The sequence below is a fragment of the Podarcis cretensis genome (genome assembly GCF_951804945.1).
Source record: "Podarcis cretensis genome assembly, chromosome: 3".
Lineage (NCBI taxonomy): Eukaryota > Metazoa > Chordata > Lepidosauria > Squamata > Lacertidae > Podarcis > Podarcis cretensis.
In genome coordinates this window covers 102,340,498-102,356,703 of record NC_137172.1, presented here as the reverse complement: position 1 = coordinate 102,356,703, position 16,206 = coordinate 102,340,498, and the positions used below count along the sequence as shown (strand labels likewise).

At 40.4% G+C, this 16,206-nt stretch overlaps 1 protein-coding gene across 4 annotated transcripts in view; it reads left to right on the top strand.

Annotated features, from left to right (window-relative positions):
- The window catches only part of CSMD1 (CUB and Sushi multiple domains 1), a 991,444-nt gene that overhangs the window by 720,326 nt on the left and 254,912 nt on the right, over positions 1-16,206 (top strand). For all 4 annotated transcript variants that reach the window (XM_079969603.1, XM_079969602.1, XM_079969604.1 and 1 more), the window contains 2 exons: positions 13,156-13,259; positions 14,559-14,671. In XM_079969603.1, the coding sequence (XP_079825729.1) occupies positions 13,156-13,259; positions 14,559-14,671 (217 nt within the window). The remainder of the gene's footprint in view (positions 1-13,155; positions 13,260-14,558; positions 14,672-16,206) is intronic.

Genomic DNA, 16,206 nt, shown 5'->3' with positions numbered 1-16,206 from the left:
TAGTGTTCTTCTCTCTTACAGCATTCAGCTACAAGACCTTGTCTTGGATGAGGTCAGTGCTTACAACATAATAGTAGGAGGCAAGGAATTAGGATTGGAAATTCTGTGGGCAGTGGTGGAGCTGCAACAATGGCAGGTAGTAAAGGCCAGGCCCAAATATGTGTCAGTTTGGTACAAATATGAAGACAGAAGTGCCTGGCGTGCTCTGGTCCATGGGGTCACGAAGAGTCGGACACGACTAAACAACTAAACAACAATAAGTACATGTGGTTGAGGACATGTTGTAACAATCCAACAGGGGAAGGCAAAATGTTCTCAGAGTCAGTCTTCTTCCTTCACATCCCTTCTTATGAAAATCCATTTAGAATCAAACGATGCAAGTAAGGCTACCTCTCTTTCTATGTAAAAATAGCTGTATTGTGTTTAACAGTAGTCCACTCCATCTACAGGCTCCAGTGTGGTTGTTTTCACCAACTCAGGAAAAATAAAACCCTGATCACAGATAGTACTCCCAAAGGTACTCCCAAATTACAGTTTTGAGGCCATTTAGTTCATTATTTATTCATTGATTAATAGATATTTCATATGGGCATAAGAAAAGCCCTGCAGTATCAGGCCAAAGTGCCACCTAACTCAGAATTCTCTCTTCACAGTTGCCACCCAGGTGCTTATGGGACACAATTATCAATTTCTCTCTGTTTCTACAACATTTATATATATCTCCCATGCATTGTATTCATCATCCTGAAGTATTTGCTGTGTATTTCCTCTCAGCCTACTTTTTGCTGGTTAAACTTCCTCTTTTAATCTCATCTCAGAAGGCAGGCTCTCTATTCATCTGAGCTATACCTGCCTCTCGAGAGCCAGTGTGCTGTAGTGGTTAAGAGCGGTAGTCTCGTAATCTGGGGAACTGGGTTCGCGTCTCCGCTCCTCCATATGCAGCTGCTGGGTGATCTTGGGCCAGTCACACTTCTCTGAAGTCTCTCAGCCCCACTCACCTCACAGAGTGTTTGTTGTTGGGGAGGAAGGGAAGGAGAATGTTAACCGCTTTGAGACTCCTGAAGGGGAGTGAAAGGTGGGATATCAAATCCAAACTCTTCTTCTTCTTCTTCTTCTTCTTCTTCTTCTTCTTCTTCTTCTTCTTCTTCTCTGCTTTCATTACTGCTTCAGTCAATCATTTTTGATAAAGTTTGAGCATCTTAGACCCCATCTGCACTATATATGTAAAGCAGTATCATACCATTTGAAACAGGCTCCTATCTCCCCCCACCCCCGAGTTGTGGTTTTTAAAGTGGTTTAAATGTCAATACCCCAAATTTCTCACATACTTTAATGGTCTCATGTTCAATTTCCCACACTGAAACTAATTCTCTTAACATGTCTTTAAGAGCTGAGTTTTTATTCCCCCCCCCATCATAGCAGCCAACTCCTAGGGTCTGAGGTCCCTTCGGCCTCCCCAGTAAAATATTTGAGAGCCCCCCCCCATGGATAGGCAGTGCCATTCAAGTGTGGGGGTGTACCACGTCTTGTGATCTGTTATGCAGGGCAAGGCTTACCTGGGTCCAACCAATATTTTATTCAAATTGGCACCCCTGTCCCAGATACATTGCACCTTTTCATTATCTCATTCTTTATTTATTGTTTGTTAACGCATCCCTCATGCCTGTGTGTTGATGGCGTACATACACACACACATTTGGGTAAATATACACAGTGAACAGACAAACTTATTGCTGCAGGAATTGAATTTATATTCCTTCTGTATTCACTTTCTGCTTTCCTGCAACTTACTGAAAACCTCTGTAAAAAAATATTTTTAAAAAGTAGCCCCCCCCCCCATTAGAGTGCTATTTCTTTTCAAATTATACTTCTTTATGTCCTATTGTCACTAAAATGGTTCTGGTTCATCATGGGAGACATATTATATTAATCTTATACATGCCTCCTCAGAAGTACCTCATTGAATTCAATGGGGCATACTCCCATGTAAATGAGTATAGGATGATATCCTAAAATGACATTATGAACTGTTACACCCTCTGCCCCCCCACCCCATACTATAAGAGAATATATTTTGACACCATATTTGTGTTCATGTTACTGTAATGCCTATTTAATGCTATAAGCATAACTATGGCTAAAAAGTGGCATCATTGTTTATGCATATACTTCTCAGTCAAAGCTATGTTTTCATTTGCATAGCTCCCTACAATAATGCCATATTCCTGGAATACATTGCCCCCCCCCAACTCCAACCTCCCCAAGACTGTAAAAAACTAGATAGCTGGAGAAATTTTCTGTTATTTAGCTTTGCGACGTACTATATTCAATCTTCTCTTTTGCCTCCTACTCTTTTTTAAAAATAACATATTTCATTCTTTTCCGTGTTTCATACACCCTAGCCTTCTCAAAATTTCAAAGAATGTTTCCTTAATGCTGTTCCAAGCTAACAAAGCATATTGTGTTACGGCATCTGGTTTTTGAAGCCCTATTTCTATGCTCAAACAAACTAATACAATAAATATGCTTTGTGCAGAGCTTATTGTTTCTCCTTTCCTAGTTTTCTCTGTGTACTTTTAGCATTGTAAAACATCACATTGTCTTTTAATGTGAATACATACAACCTACACCACTTTGAAGGAATGAAATATGCAGCTATAACCCAGTCGCCCTCTTGTAAAGGCATTTTCTTTTCTTTTCTTTTCTTTTCTTTTCTTTTCTTTTCTTTTCTTTTCTGTAATTACATATATTTGCATATTTGTAAATATTTGTGAGAATGTTGTTTTGACAGTGAGCTGAACATATGCTTGTCATTACCACCTACTATTCTATTAACCCCCTTATCGTTAACATAGACATGCTGTCTTTCATTGCCATTTTTCAACTGTCCTCCCTCTCAATAACACAAACACTACACTTCTGAGGGAAAATAGCTCCTTGAAATAAAATAAATGCTAATAGAATTATGTTGAAGTCATTCTACATAGAATAGTAGCCTTAATTTTTAAAATAGTCATTTCTAAAATCTACCCCTTGATGTCACCAATGTGTGCCGAACTTCACCTTATTGATGTTGCTTTATTGTTTGTAAATTACATTCTTAAACAAAACTACATAATTTTCTAGAAGTCAATAATTATAAATCACAAAACCCTGCTTTAAAAGTAAGTCACATAATACTGCAGGGGGAAAACTGCAGCCACTCCGTTCCACCATTCTCTTTACATTTTAATGCAGAACATCTTCATTGCATATTCATTGCAGATGATGTCTAAGTGAGCTGACAGGAACTCTTCTGTTTACCAGTGCAGGCTGACTAGAGTTTGAATTAGCCTATGAGGTATCCCAGTGTACTGTTACATGGTCAGATACTGCCTATATTACACAAAACACGACACAATTTTGAGAACTATAAACTGGGTTGTACATTCTCCATCAGAAATTATTTGCATCAGTGAAGGTCAAGAAAAGTGGGGTAAAGCAGGTACCAAAACAGGGTAAAGGAGAAAAAACCAGCATCACGTTCTTTAAAATGAATTGTTCTTAAGGCTCATGGTTCTATTTTAAGGTGGATTTTAAGGTTCCTTCAGATATTAACATTCAGGCACACGATCCACTTCTGGGTGCAGCCCTCCCATGTTACATTGATAAAATAGTATGAAAGGAATCCATATTGCCCTTGTTTTCTGGAATAGTGGTGAGGATGTAGGAGTTATGGTCTGACGTTACTACTGAGATGGGGGAACTTGTTTTATGGGAAGTGTCATGCACTCAGGGTAATGCCACATTTGCTGGTGAACTGACTTTAATTTCCATGTTACGTTGAATGAATGAAGGATACCTTCATTATAGACTTGGAGCATTTCTTATGAAATCATGGCTTTCCTAACTAGAGCTGATTTAAAGGGGACTGTTTTATGATTGAAAGCACAGGACTCTTTGTTAGATTTATTAACTTTTTCTTTCTCCCAATGTTGAAATCAGGTAGAGATGAGATGGGATGATAATAAGCAAACTATCCTATTTAGTTGATTGCTTTGTGTTTTATGTAAATTATTACACTTTGATGCTATATATTATTATAAATATAAGGCTTGAATTAACCATTACTTTAATACAGCTAAGTATAAGTGCTTCCTTTTAGGCTTATCGAAAGTGAATTTAGAATGTCACATTTTATTTGAATTCATATGAAAATTCATATGAATTCATATGAAAATTAGAACATTGAAAATACACTGAAAATAAAGAGCAATGAATAGGCTATTGTTCCTTAGCAAATAAAAAAAGCCAAGAACAAATTGGTTTGGCAAAAAACATCTGCAAAAATGAAACTACTCTCTGATCAGGGACCATTTTACATAGACAAATTCCTAATTCTAACCCTAGTTGTAACCCAAGCAAATGAATGTCTAACCCTCTTCTCCAATTATTTACAAAGTGCAAATGCTGTATAAATTATTTTGTGCAGTGATACTCAAAATACATTATTGATTCCCCAGTTAATACATTTTTGGGATTGGTATTTCTTATTGGTATTAATAGTGCAGAGCACTGTGACCAGATTGTTAAGTGAAGTATCTGGATACACACGAATTACACATGTACTGAGAGAACTGCATTGGCTGCCAATTAGCTGTCAGACTGTGTTCAAGGTCTTTTCATTGACGTATGACACTCGGAACCAGGTTACCTGAAAGATTGACTTCTCGTATACAGGAGTGTTTGACCACCAGGTTATCAGGAAAATATACCCATTTTCCATGGTTGTCTCTGCTGTCTGGAGCACTCTTTCTTCTGTGATTTGTGTGGTGCTATTAGTTGTTCTTTAGGCTTCTCCGGGTAACAAACCTTTTTGCCCAGGCCTTTCCTTCAATGATTCTTTACTTTTAACTTTATCTCAGTATCTTTGTACCTCTGCTGTAGCATTTTACTGTTCGGGTTTTTCTTACATAGCTAATATTTTACATAGCTAATATTCTCGTGTTTAATTATTTCATATCATGTTTTTATGTTATGATTTAATTTATGTTATAAGGTAAAGGGACAAGTGGAGAAGTGTGGTCAACCACCCTTGACCTGCATTCTTGTCATCTTAGAGCTAGCAGATGGATATTGACTGTTTGGGTCTAGGTAAAGGTAAAGGGACCCCTGACCATTAAGTCCAGTCGTGACTGACTCTGGGGTTGCGGCGCTCATCTCACTTTATTGGCTGAGGGAGCCGGCCTACAGCTTCTGCGTCATGTGGCCAGCATGAGTAAGCCGCTTCGGGCGAACCAGAGCAGTGCACGGAAACGCCGTTTACCTTCCTGCCAGAGTGGTACCTATTTATCTACTTGCACTTTCGAACTGCTAGGTTGGCAGGAATTGATATGTTATACCCCACATTAATAACAGTCCAGAAGCAAACAAACAAAACAGTAGATGGTGATAAATAAACTGTCTCCCATCTAATATAACATACAATATTCTATACAATATTGAGAAGGCAGAGGGCCTTCTCATTAGTGGCACCCTCCCTGTGGAACGCCCTCCCTTCAGATGCCAATGAAATAAACAACTATCTGACTTTTAGAAGACATCTGAAGGCAGCTCTGTTTAGGGAAGTTTTTAAGGGCTGATGTTTTTTATTATGTTTTTAGATATGTAAGCCGCCCACAGTGGCCAGATGGGCAGGGTAAAAATAATAAAATTAGTAGCAGCAGCAGCAGTAGTAGTGCTACATAGTAATTGAGTAACACTGGGAAGTACTACTTACTCATTCTGAGGGCCACTTCTTAACTCAAGAAATCTGTTCCACTGTGTTAGCCATAGAAAAACATTGCTGTTGCTATAATTCAAATGAAATCACTGGATTATAATATTTCCATCTAATAGTGAGCTCAGCTGGCTCAATGTCTATGAACCTGGAAGCAGAACAGGACTATCCTAAAGCCAAGATAGTGAGTTTCTCTAACAGGGAGAAGTCCCTATTTAAAAACTGTCTTTAAGAACCTTATAACTTACTCTGTCGATGGCAGCTGAGCTTAGTGTGGGTGTAGTTTGTTAAGGGTGCTGGAAATGGTAGCTCTGTGATAGAGAATTTTTAATTCTGAGGATTCTTCTTTTTTTCTTTCTTTTTTTTGGGGGGGAAGAGGAGGAGGTGTGCATGCAAACCAGATCACAGAGTGCAACAAGTGGAGGGCAAGTCCGCTGTTGAAAGGTGCTTTTCAGGCAAATAGCTCTGTATATTCAGTTGCAGAAGTACAATGACTTGAATAAAGCATTGTGGCCTGATGGAGCTTATAAAACTACAAATCGGGTCCTCCCTTAAAGAGGGCACATGTTGCGGTGAGACCGGGCAACCAAACCCTGTGTTGTGGGTGGGTTTGATTGATTAGCCACAACACCCAAATTGGTAGGTCCCTTGATGCTGGGTTTAATCAGGCATGCTAAATGGATCAAAGGACCTATATATACCTATGCATGTGACCCAGAGCTTCCTCTTTCATTGCGTACATTGGAACACCCACCCACTTCTCCCTATATTTAGGGCTGTGCGCTTGACCTTGCTATGCCGTCGTGTGTCATCTGCTGTTGGGAAAATGGCACAGCAGGAATTTCCCCCACTTGGCTGATTGGCTGTTGCCATTTGGGTTTCGCCTTCCGCGTAGCAAAACTTGTAAGGTTGCGGATAGGCTCTGGTTCAGGTGATAGGGATGGGAGAATGCTCTCGCCATCACTATGTGAAGGGTATTCCATTAAAGGAATCCAGGGATGGTTTGGTCAACCTCTGAGAGGGGGTTGTGCCCATGCCTGAGTCCAGGGGGGCATTTGGGTGGCGGAGATAGCCTGTTCCCGACTTTCTGCTTATCCAGGTGTTCACCCTAGGCTGACCTATGTTGGTGCCTCAGGTCAGCACTACCTGCAACGGTGCAGGGAGCTAGTCGAACCCGAGCCTATGCAACCATTCACTTGCTGTAATCAGTAAAGTTGTGACCTAAATTCTGCCAAAAACCAAACCAAAATTTGAGTCTTGTCTGAATTTATTTAAGGGAGAGGTTTAAACAAGCAAAGCAAACTTCCTGTAGTGTTCATCTACTGCCAACACTTAAGGCCAATTATTGCAGAGATTATATCTGATGGAGAGAAGATATAGCCAAGAATAAGATGTGTCTGTGTCTGTCTTTGTCTGTGTGTGATTAACCAGATGGCCTGTGGGGGTGAGCAGCATTTGGTCTCCCCCCCCCCTTTTTTTTAACAATAGCTTAAATGAGTGGTAAACAAACAACCTATAATTCTCTTGAAAGAAACTACACCTATCCATCATGTTTTGTGGGATGGGCATAATTGAAAATGTTTTGTCTTAATGCAATGCATATTTTGTGTATTGTGTAGTGCACTCTTGTCTGCTCTGTGCTGGTAATACTGCACTTCCAGGAAGAAAAACCTTTTTTATATATTTAATATGTGGTATTTAAAGATATGCAGAATTGAACCTGTAATGACACAATCGCTGCATTCAGCTGAAAAATTATTTTTACAGGGGGTAGAGAGCAATGGAGCTTTAAAGCTATGAAGTCACAAAAAGAACTTATTAAATTATCAATTGTGGTTTTTTATGATAAAGTAGTGTTAACGTTGACACCAGAGTCAACGCGCAATGTACATTTTCTGCAAATTCTATTGAACGTTACCGTCAGATCTGTTGGAAGGCTTAATTTCCATTAGTTTCCTTCTGACCTCCTGACATTTGAGTGTAATTCAAATTATTTTAGTGGCTTATGCTGTTTGTAATACACATTTTACATTTGAAATGTCTTTAGATGCAACTTTCTGAGCTACTGCAATACCTGTAAGAATGTACTCTGTTAGCAAATCTCAGCATGCTAATTAGTATAAATTGTTAAAAAACAACTTCTGACTTGGATACTAACCACTTTGGGTGGAGTACAGCTCATAGAGAAGAGATTCATCACCACCCTCTTCCTTCAGCAGCCTCTTGCACCACACATATACCGTAGCCATTCCATTGGATTCAAGTCACTGTTACTAATTAGCACATTATGAAATTTCTAAGACACAGCTTCGTCACAGAATCTTATGATGATGCCTGTCTTATAGTATGAAGTCATTATATTACGCTTCAGAATTTGCATGTGTTTCTCAGTCCAATGATGATTATTTTTAGGACAAATGTAAAATGTCATATGGTAGAATCTGTTTCAATTTTTTTTATTATTATTATTTTTAATGTGAGGCTTAGAATGAGTAGGGCCCTAGACCTTTGGGGGAGACTTTGCACTAGCTGTAAAATTTATTGTTGGAATGAACATGTAAATTGTGAGTAAATATCAGTTAGGTCACTTAATATCCGAAATGACTGATCATCTTTGATGATCAAAGTTCAATGGGAGGAATAGCATTTCAATATAAAAAAGAAATACCATCAGTGATTTAAATGTTATTGCTGAATTATGCATATCAGCTCCACAAACATTTTTTAATCCAGTCCAAATAACTTCTTTGTACTAGCCAGTGGTCATGACAAATCTGAATCAAAAATAAATACAAGTAAAAGGGGTGTCGTGCCACAAATAATAGTCTCTCTTTAGATCTCTGCATCTTCCTTACAATTCACTGCTATAATGTCCAGGGTCGTCTTTCTGACCTTTTTGGCCACCAAAACAAAACTTTTCATTTCCTTTCTCATAGATGATAGATTGAAATCTGTCCCATTACAGCTAAAGGCATTCAGTATTCAGCATACTTACTCAAGACAGGCAGTATTCAACATACTTACTCAATCGGCTGTTTTGGGGAGATCACACCAACCTGTCCTATCCCTGGCACAAGGGCTTTGCAATTCTCTCTGCTTTTTTCCTTTACACTTCCAACAAAGTGTGCAAAGGAGAGTGGGGTAGGGTCACAAAGGGTTTCCAAAGGCTTCCCATGCTGCTGCTTTCCATCCCTGGGGTTGCAAGTAGAATAGGGAAGTCCGAGTAAAAAGGGAGGGAGAGTCTCCCCTTTGTTCCATTTTCTTGCTGTTGTTGCTGCAGACTCTTTCTCAGGGTTCTTTCAGTGACAGTGGGTGCTTGGAAATCCAGCAAGGGAGGTTGACAGCTGGCCAGGACCTGTAACATCATGTGATCGGCAGGTGGGTTGCCCCACCTACCTGCCCCATTTGGCCAATAAGGCCATTCCTGGTAAGAATCTGACCCATGAAGCCAAAAACATTCCACGCCTCTGGGAGTTTTGACTGTGAAGTGGACCTTCCTCTCCCTCTCTCCTCCCTGTTCTGAAGTTTTCTCCAACTCTCTGAAAGTTATTTTGGAAGGGCACAGGTTGTACACGTGGAGAGGTGGTGGTGGTGGTGGGAAGAGTTATGTGCAAGAAGTGGAAATCTTAGTGCTGATAGTGTGATGACACTGAATGCTACCTTCGAATGTAAAGACCTTTACACCACTGTGGTGTAGTGGTTAAGAGCGGTGCACTCATAATCTGGTGAACTGGGTTAGCTTCCCCGCTCCTCCATATGCAGCTGCTGGGTGACCTTGGGCTAGTTATACGTCTCTGAAATCTCTCAGCCCCACTCACCTCACAGAGTGTTTGTTGTGGGGGAGGAAGGGAAAGAGATTGTTAGCCGCTTCGAGACTCCTTCGGGTAGTGATAAAGCAGGATATCAAATCCAAACTCTTCTTTTTCTTCTTCTATTGAGAGGGAATAGCTGGATTTTCATATCTCTAACTACTTTTTACGTTTCTTTTTTAACCATGGTTACATAAAAAGAATTTTTCATGTTAATCATTGCCCTCACCTAAGGACTTGAAAGGGTATAAAATGTATTTTTAAACCTTTGTAGTATTGCCTTTAAAGTTGTTTTCCACTGAAACAATTAAGTGTGAGTGTAACAGGTTTACAAAGGATAAAACATCCACACGTAATAGATCACTGAACTCTGGCATACAGTCAAAACAAATTTGTATGTGATTTGATTTTATAATGACTTCTTTTCTTTCGTGCCAACTAACTATTACACAAATAGCATGTTTTGGATCCCATTAAAATTATTTCTAGTTTTTTTTTATCTTCTTCAATACAACTGTAAATATTCACCCGTGCACAGTTACTGTGGTTCTGGATTATATTATTGTTATGAAAGTACATCACATCAGTCATTTTGAAACATTTGTCTGCTCAGCAAAGGCAGCAACAAACTGAAAAATTGATATTTTGTTTGTGTTTTTAAAATGGCTTCGCTCTGCAGAGAGGGGGAGAAAACTAGAGTTATCACCCCACCACCACCCATGAAAAATGCACACATATGATATTCAGCTCACAAATGATCACACAATTTAAGAGTTTAAGAGTTTCTTGAACTATATATAAGCAGTTTATGGATTCATTGACTTCCAGCATATTTGAACAACTGTTGTTGACATCCTGCTCTTATGAGAGCCTGAAAATAGCCACTGCTACACCCATTGTTGTTGACCCGTTGAAAGTAGTTCTGACCCATATTTGTTGCAACTAGCATTGTTTGTTTCTTTTTGCTGAAGTTTGGCTTCAAAATGTGTGGACAGACGGAAAGCCTCCTGGGAGGAAGTTCCATAGATGGTATGCCACTACCAAGAATATCTTGTTACCAGCCTCCTAGTTTCTCATTTGGATTGGACCACATGCAGGACATCTTATTTTGATTATAATTCCCTGGTCATTTGGACGCTGCATCAGGTCCTACAGGGCTTGATGAGCTTGACAACAAAACTTTGAATTGGTTTAAATAATGATAAGACATTTATTTCCTTGTGGTGCTAATATCCTGCTCTTCAAACCCTTCTTTTCTTTCACATGAAACTGATATATATACAGTACATGTTCTAAGTGCTTTTCAAATGCCTTCACCTGATTTATTAAATTGTATTACATTATAATATAAAATCATTTTGCTTTTAAATGGTAAGTTGTTTTACATATACAATATTCTTTTTTCTGTTCTCCATATCATCGTGGTATACTATCTGCTAATCTCTGAACTTATATACAATTGCATGTCCAGAGCTTTATAAAAATGTATGCCGCTATGATGTGAGCAGCAGAAAAATATAAAACTAAAAATCTTTTAATGATTATATATTTCATTTTATATTTCTGTAGCCTTGCAAACCGTAAAACATTAATTTTCAAAGACTTCCTAGAGACAGATACTTCACTCTGTGTTTACTTTTATTACTCTATTATTTTTTAAAAGATAGTAATTCTTTTTCTATCAAAAACTTTTATACCCGAGACACTGCTGCACTATTAAATATTCCCAGCTTGGTCAAATGTATACTACACTATAGCATGTTGATTTTTTTCAGCTTCCAAATTCCAAAATTGAGGGGTGTTAAAAAGTTGTAACATGACTTGGGAATTCATAGGATAGTTCGGTTAAATAAATAAAATGTAGTTTTGCTTGATAAATAGCTTGTGTGTTAAACTGCAATTTTTTTTTAAAAAAAAGAAGATTGCCATGTACTTGCAGTTATATTATTTATTAATATAATTTAACTAACACAGTGGTACTTTGGGTTACATACTCTTTAGGTTACAGACTCCGCTAACCCAGAAATATTACCGTATTTTTCGCCCCATAGGGCGCACCGGCCCATAAGACACAACTAGTTTTTTTGGGGGGGAAATAAAGAAAAAAAAATTATTCCCCCCCCCAAGGCACTAGGCTGGGGCGGGGGAAGCCCAAGCTTCCCCCGACCCCAGCCCCCAGAACAGGCTGCTCTCCGTAAGCCCCCGTGGCTTGTGCAGAGCTACCCAAAGCCCTCCGTGCGCCGGGGCTTTGGAATAAGAGGCAGCGCTGCGCAAGCTGGGGGAGCCCTCCCCCGGCTTGTGCAGCGCTGCCTTTTATCCCGAAGCCCCGGCGCGATGAGCAGTCGCGCTGGGTAGCTTCCGGATAAGAGGCAGCTCTGCACAAGCCGGGGGAGCCCTCCCGCAGCTTGCGCAGAGCTACCCGAAGCCCCGGTGCGACTGCTCCACACGCCGGGGCTTTGGGATAAGAGGCAGCGCTGTGTAAGCTGGGGGAAGGCTCCCGTGGCTTGCGCAGAGCTACCCGAAGCCCCGGGTACCACTGCTCAGCGCGCCGGGGCTTCGGGGTGCAGGCAGTGCTGCGCAAGCCGTGGGAGCCCGGGGGGAACTCCCGCGGGCTCCCACGGCTTGCGGATAGCTTCCTGAAGCCTGGAGAGCGAGAGGGGTCGGTGCGCACCAACCCCTCTCGCTCTCCAGGCTTCAGCGAAAGCCTGCATTCGCCCCATAGGACGCACACAGATTTCCCCTTCATTTTTGGAGGGGGAAAAGTGCATCCTATAGGGCGAAAAATACGATATCTCGGGTTAAGAACTTTGCTTCAGGATGAGAACAGAAATTGTGCAGCGGCGGCGCAGCGGCAGCAGGAGGCCTCATTAGCTAAAGTGGTGCCTTAGTTTAAGAACAGTTTTGGGTTAAGAACAGACCTCCAGAATGAATTAAGTTCTTAACCCGAGGTACCACTGTAACTGCTGCCTTCCATGTTGTTTTTGCTGCACTAGCAGTACCTAAGTGACCTTTCCATGGTACAAGCCTGGGCAGTGTGTATGGAGCTCCTGGGCTGCCCTCTGGCCTTGCTGATGTGGTCCAAATGAAAGCAGAGCAATATGTTTGATACCAGCTTTGTTGCAAGAATTGCTAGAAAGAGAAACCTTACAACCACCTCAGATACTCGACTCTGGATTTGTGTAGGGTTTATTCCTTAGCATTTGCCTGCATCCCCAGAGATGCACCTCAATGTCTCTCAAGACAGACAGATGCCAACAGGACCAACAGAATTTATTAGTATTTGTATTATTTAGCATTACCTGGCATTCTTAGAAGGTGAACTTAAATTTCTTTGGTTTTCCAAAAACTGGTTTATGTGCTTCTTCACCAATCGTAGACTTACCAAGCCAAATGCTGTCCTAGAAAAAAAATTATTATTGGTATGGCATATTTGAATTCATCACACCCAAATCTATATATTTTGAACCGCTCACTGAATTTTTTTCCAAAAATTATCATTCGCCCCCCAAAATAATGATACTACAGTGTAAAGCACAGTTGCAAAAAATGTGATCAGCTGACAAATGTGGTCCTTTCCTATCCTAACAGGTCATAAAGCTTGCCTTTGAAGAATTTGAGCTAGAAAGAGGATACGACACCCTGACAGTAGGAGACGCTGGAAAAGTGGGAGATACCAGAACAGTGTTGTATGTGTAAGTACACAATAACATTCATTTTTTTACTCTTTGTATTATCTTCTCTAAGAAAGGGTCCCCACTTTTACTACTTCGTTTTTAAAATTCATTTTTAGCTTAAGTTGTGCAGTTGTTGTTGTTTTTTTAAAGTCTAAAGACTCTTTGGAAAGTACATTCACAGAGCAGGAACTGGGATGGAACAACAACAGGAAGGAAAACAAGTAAAACCACTTGATGCATAAAATAATATATATATATTTAAAAAGCTAACACTGTGCACATACAGATTTTGGAGATGGAGCTAGTGCTTCTTATTCTTAATATTTTTAAAGGCCTGCTGTTAATTTTAGCTAGAAAGTAAGCTTGGGTCCACCCCAAGACCCATAATTTCAGTGGTGTGCCTGTTGAGGAAGAGCACTCACTGCCTTTTGTGTTGAGATGTACAGCCTTATTTTAACTATTGTGCTCATCACAAGGACATTGGGACTTCAGTGATAGTTGGAGGGATAGCTCAATTGGTAGAGCATGAGACTCTTAATTTCAGGATCGTGGGTTTGAGACCCACACTGGGCAATAAATTGAGCATGTTCAAAGAGCACAGACTACCTCAATTACCTTCAGGAACAATTACTTCTACGGGGCTTGCATTGGCATTTTGGGCTTATGCTAATGGTAATTTTTCAGGGCAGAGGGAGTGACTTCCCTCTTAGTGGGATTTCTTTTTATTAAAAAAAATGTTTGCAGAAAGTTTAGGAGCTCCTTCCACGATGCAAATGGTGCAACAAAAGAGTGGTGGTATAGGCTGCTAGATGCATCCATTAAGCGTCACATATTTCATACGGAAAGTGCACATAATGTAAAAAGCCAGTAGCCTGCGGAGATATTTAAATAAGGACAATTGCTTTCGCCACATTCCTCTCTTGAGATAACAGAATGTTCTGGCTTCCTTAATAAAATCCAGTAATTGCTATCTCTACCCAGATTGTTGCTGACAATCTTGTGTTGTCTACAAGTTGCCTTATTTCACTGTGGACTCCGACACCTGCCATTTGAGTTGACACTTTCGACTCATGCCAGCCTCTGATTTCAACATGCAAACATATCACTTGCTACCTGCCGTGACTTCATAGAGCTCTTATAACTGGCAGGTCCTCCTTTAGCATCTTTGTTCTAGCGTGACATTTCACTCCCAAACCTGGAGTCGTCGTGGAGCAATCACTCTGTAACTGGAAGACACAAGTTGAAGAGCATAATGCAGATAGGACAAGGCATCACACTTGTGTCTGTGCATGATGCTACTGTTTCTTTTATGTACAGGCTGACTGGCTCTAGTGTCCCTGATCTCATAGTGAGCATGAGCAACCAAATGTGGCTCCATTTGCAGTCGGATGACAGCATTGGCTCACCTGGATTCAAAGCTGTATATCAAGGTAAATTTCTGATAGAATGAATAAATGAAGTCATTCTAGACAAGTACGCAACTAGTCTGTGCTAGAAAAGTAAACTAGAACAGGGTGTTACAGCCAGTACTGTTTCAATCCACTCCTGCTACACCTCATTCATTTTTCTTTTACAACTGCTACTACCGTACATTCCATTACTCCTGAGCAAGCTCAGTTTTCATCGGAATGAAGGCTTTCCCCTTAGGTGTCTTTCTCTCTTTCTTTAACAGTATTTTTATACATCGTTGGCTTCCCCAGGGCATGCTAATGCGTACCTTTTGTTTCTCAGGTGCCCCATTTTGGGTACAATGCGGTTGGCACAAATCACCCGACTTTGCTGTTAGGAGTGATCCTTTGTTTGTCCATGGATCATAAAAAAGCACCCTCTGTTTTTACAGGAATGGATCCAGAGATCGATCTGTAGAAAGAGGTAGCTAGAAGCTGACTTTCTTCCTCCATGTTTTCACTGGCAGCCCCAAAGTGCCCCCAAAAGGCTGTCTTGAGGGTCATGGGACCCTGCTCAATGAAGTGGGAAATTGCAGGAGATCAGGCATTTTCTCAGAGAGTTAGCCCAGGACTGTAGCAGGAGAGGAAAAAGTTAGCTGATTGGTGGGTTTATTCTGCTTTATTAGTTTCTCTTTTTGATTGGCAAAGACTACCAAATTATTGCTGCCTTTGGGAGCTATATTGCAACCAAAAAGGGATAAAAGAAAGCAGACAATTGTGGGATAAGAACAAGTTACAAGATATGCATTGACTGGAAACGAAACGTTGTGACTTCCCCAAAACTCTTGCAAGTGCAAACAGTATTGAAAATGAGATTGTGTGTGACAACTCTGATAGCATCAATGTGCAATATAAGGGATAGCTAGAGGGGACATCGGTGTAGACTGAGCAGTATGAACCAAAGCTCTGACTCAGTATAACGTAGCTTCCTATGTTCCTAGTTCATTCTCTACTGATTGATTGCGATAGTATTTGGCACCCATAAATCTTAATTGGATAATGCTGCATCATGCCGCTTCTGGCCAGATTCCTAACATTTCAAGACAGGCCTGCAGAAACTTTGGGACATCTTTTCTATGAGTGAATCATATGCGAGGGCACAAGTGAATGGGGTCGTTCACTGAGTACTATTTCTTTGGTAAGTGTTTATTAAGTCGGCTCTTTCCACGTGGTTCCATCATTTAGATGTAGTCCACAACCTTGAGGGTTCTGTCTATGGAAAAAGGGTTATGTGCTTTTGCAGCTAAATCACAAAAGCACTTATTCCTTATTCTTATTCCCATTGAAAGGCCCATGTGATCAGCCCTCCTCTCTGTGTTTGCATTATTCAAATCCATACCCTCCCTGCTGCAGGGGATATGCTGGTGGAAAACATGTACTGTATATAGGTATGTTGATAAGAAACATACGTGGTATATTTTTTTGCTTCAGTTTTCTTTGCATCATGCAGGATTAATGCTGTACTGTCCAGTTCATTTTCCCAGATTTTAGAAGCAGAAATGTTCATAAAGTGTATG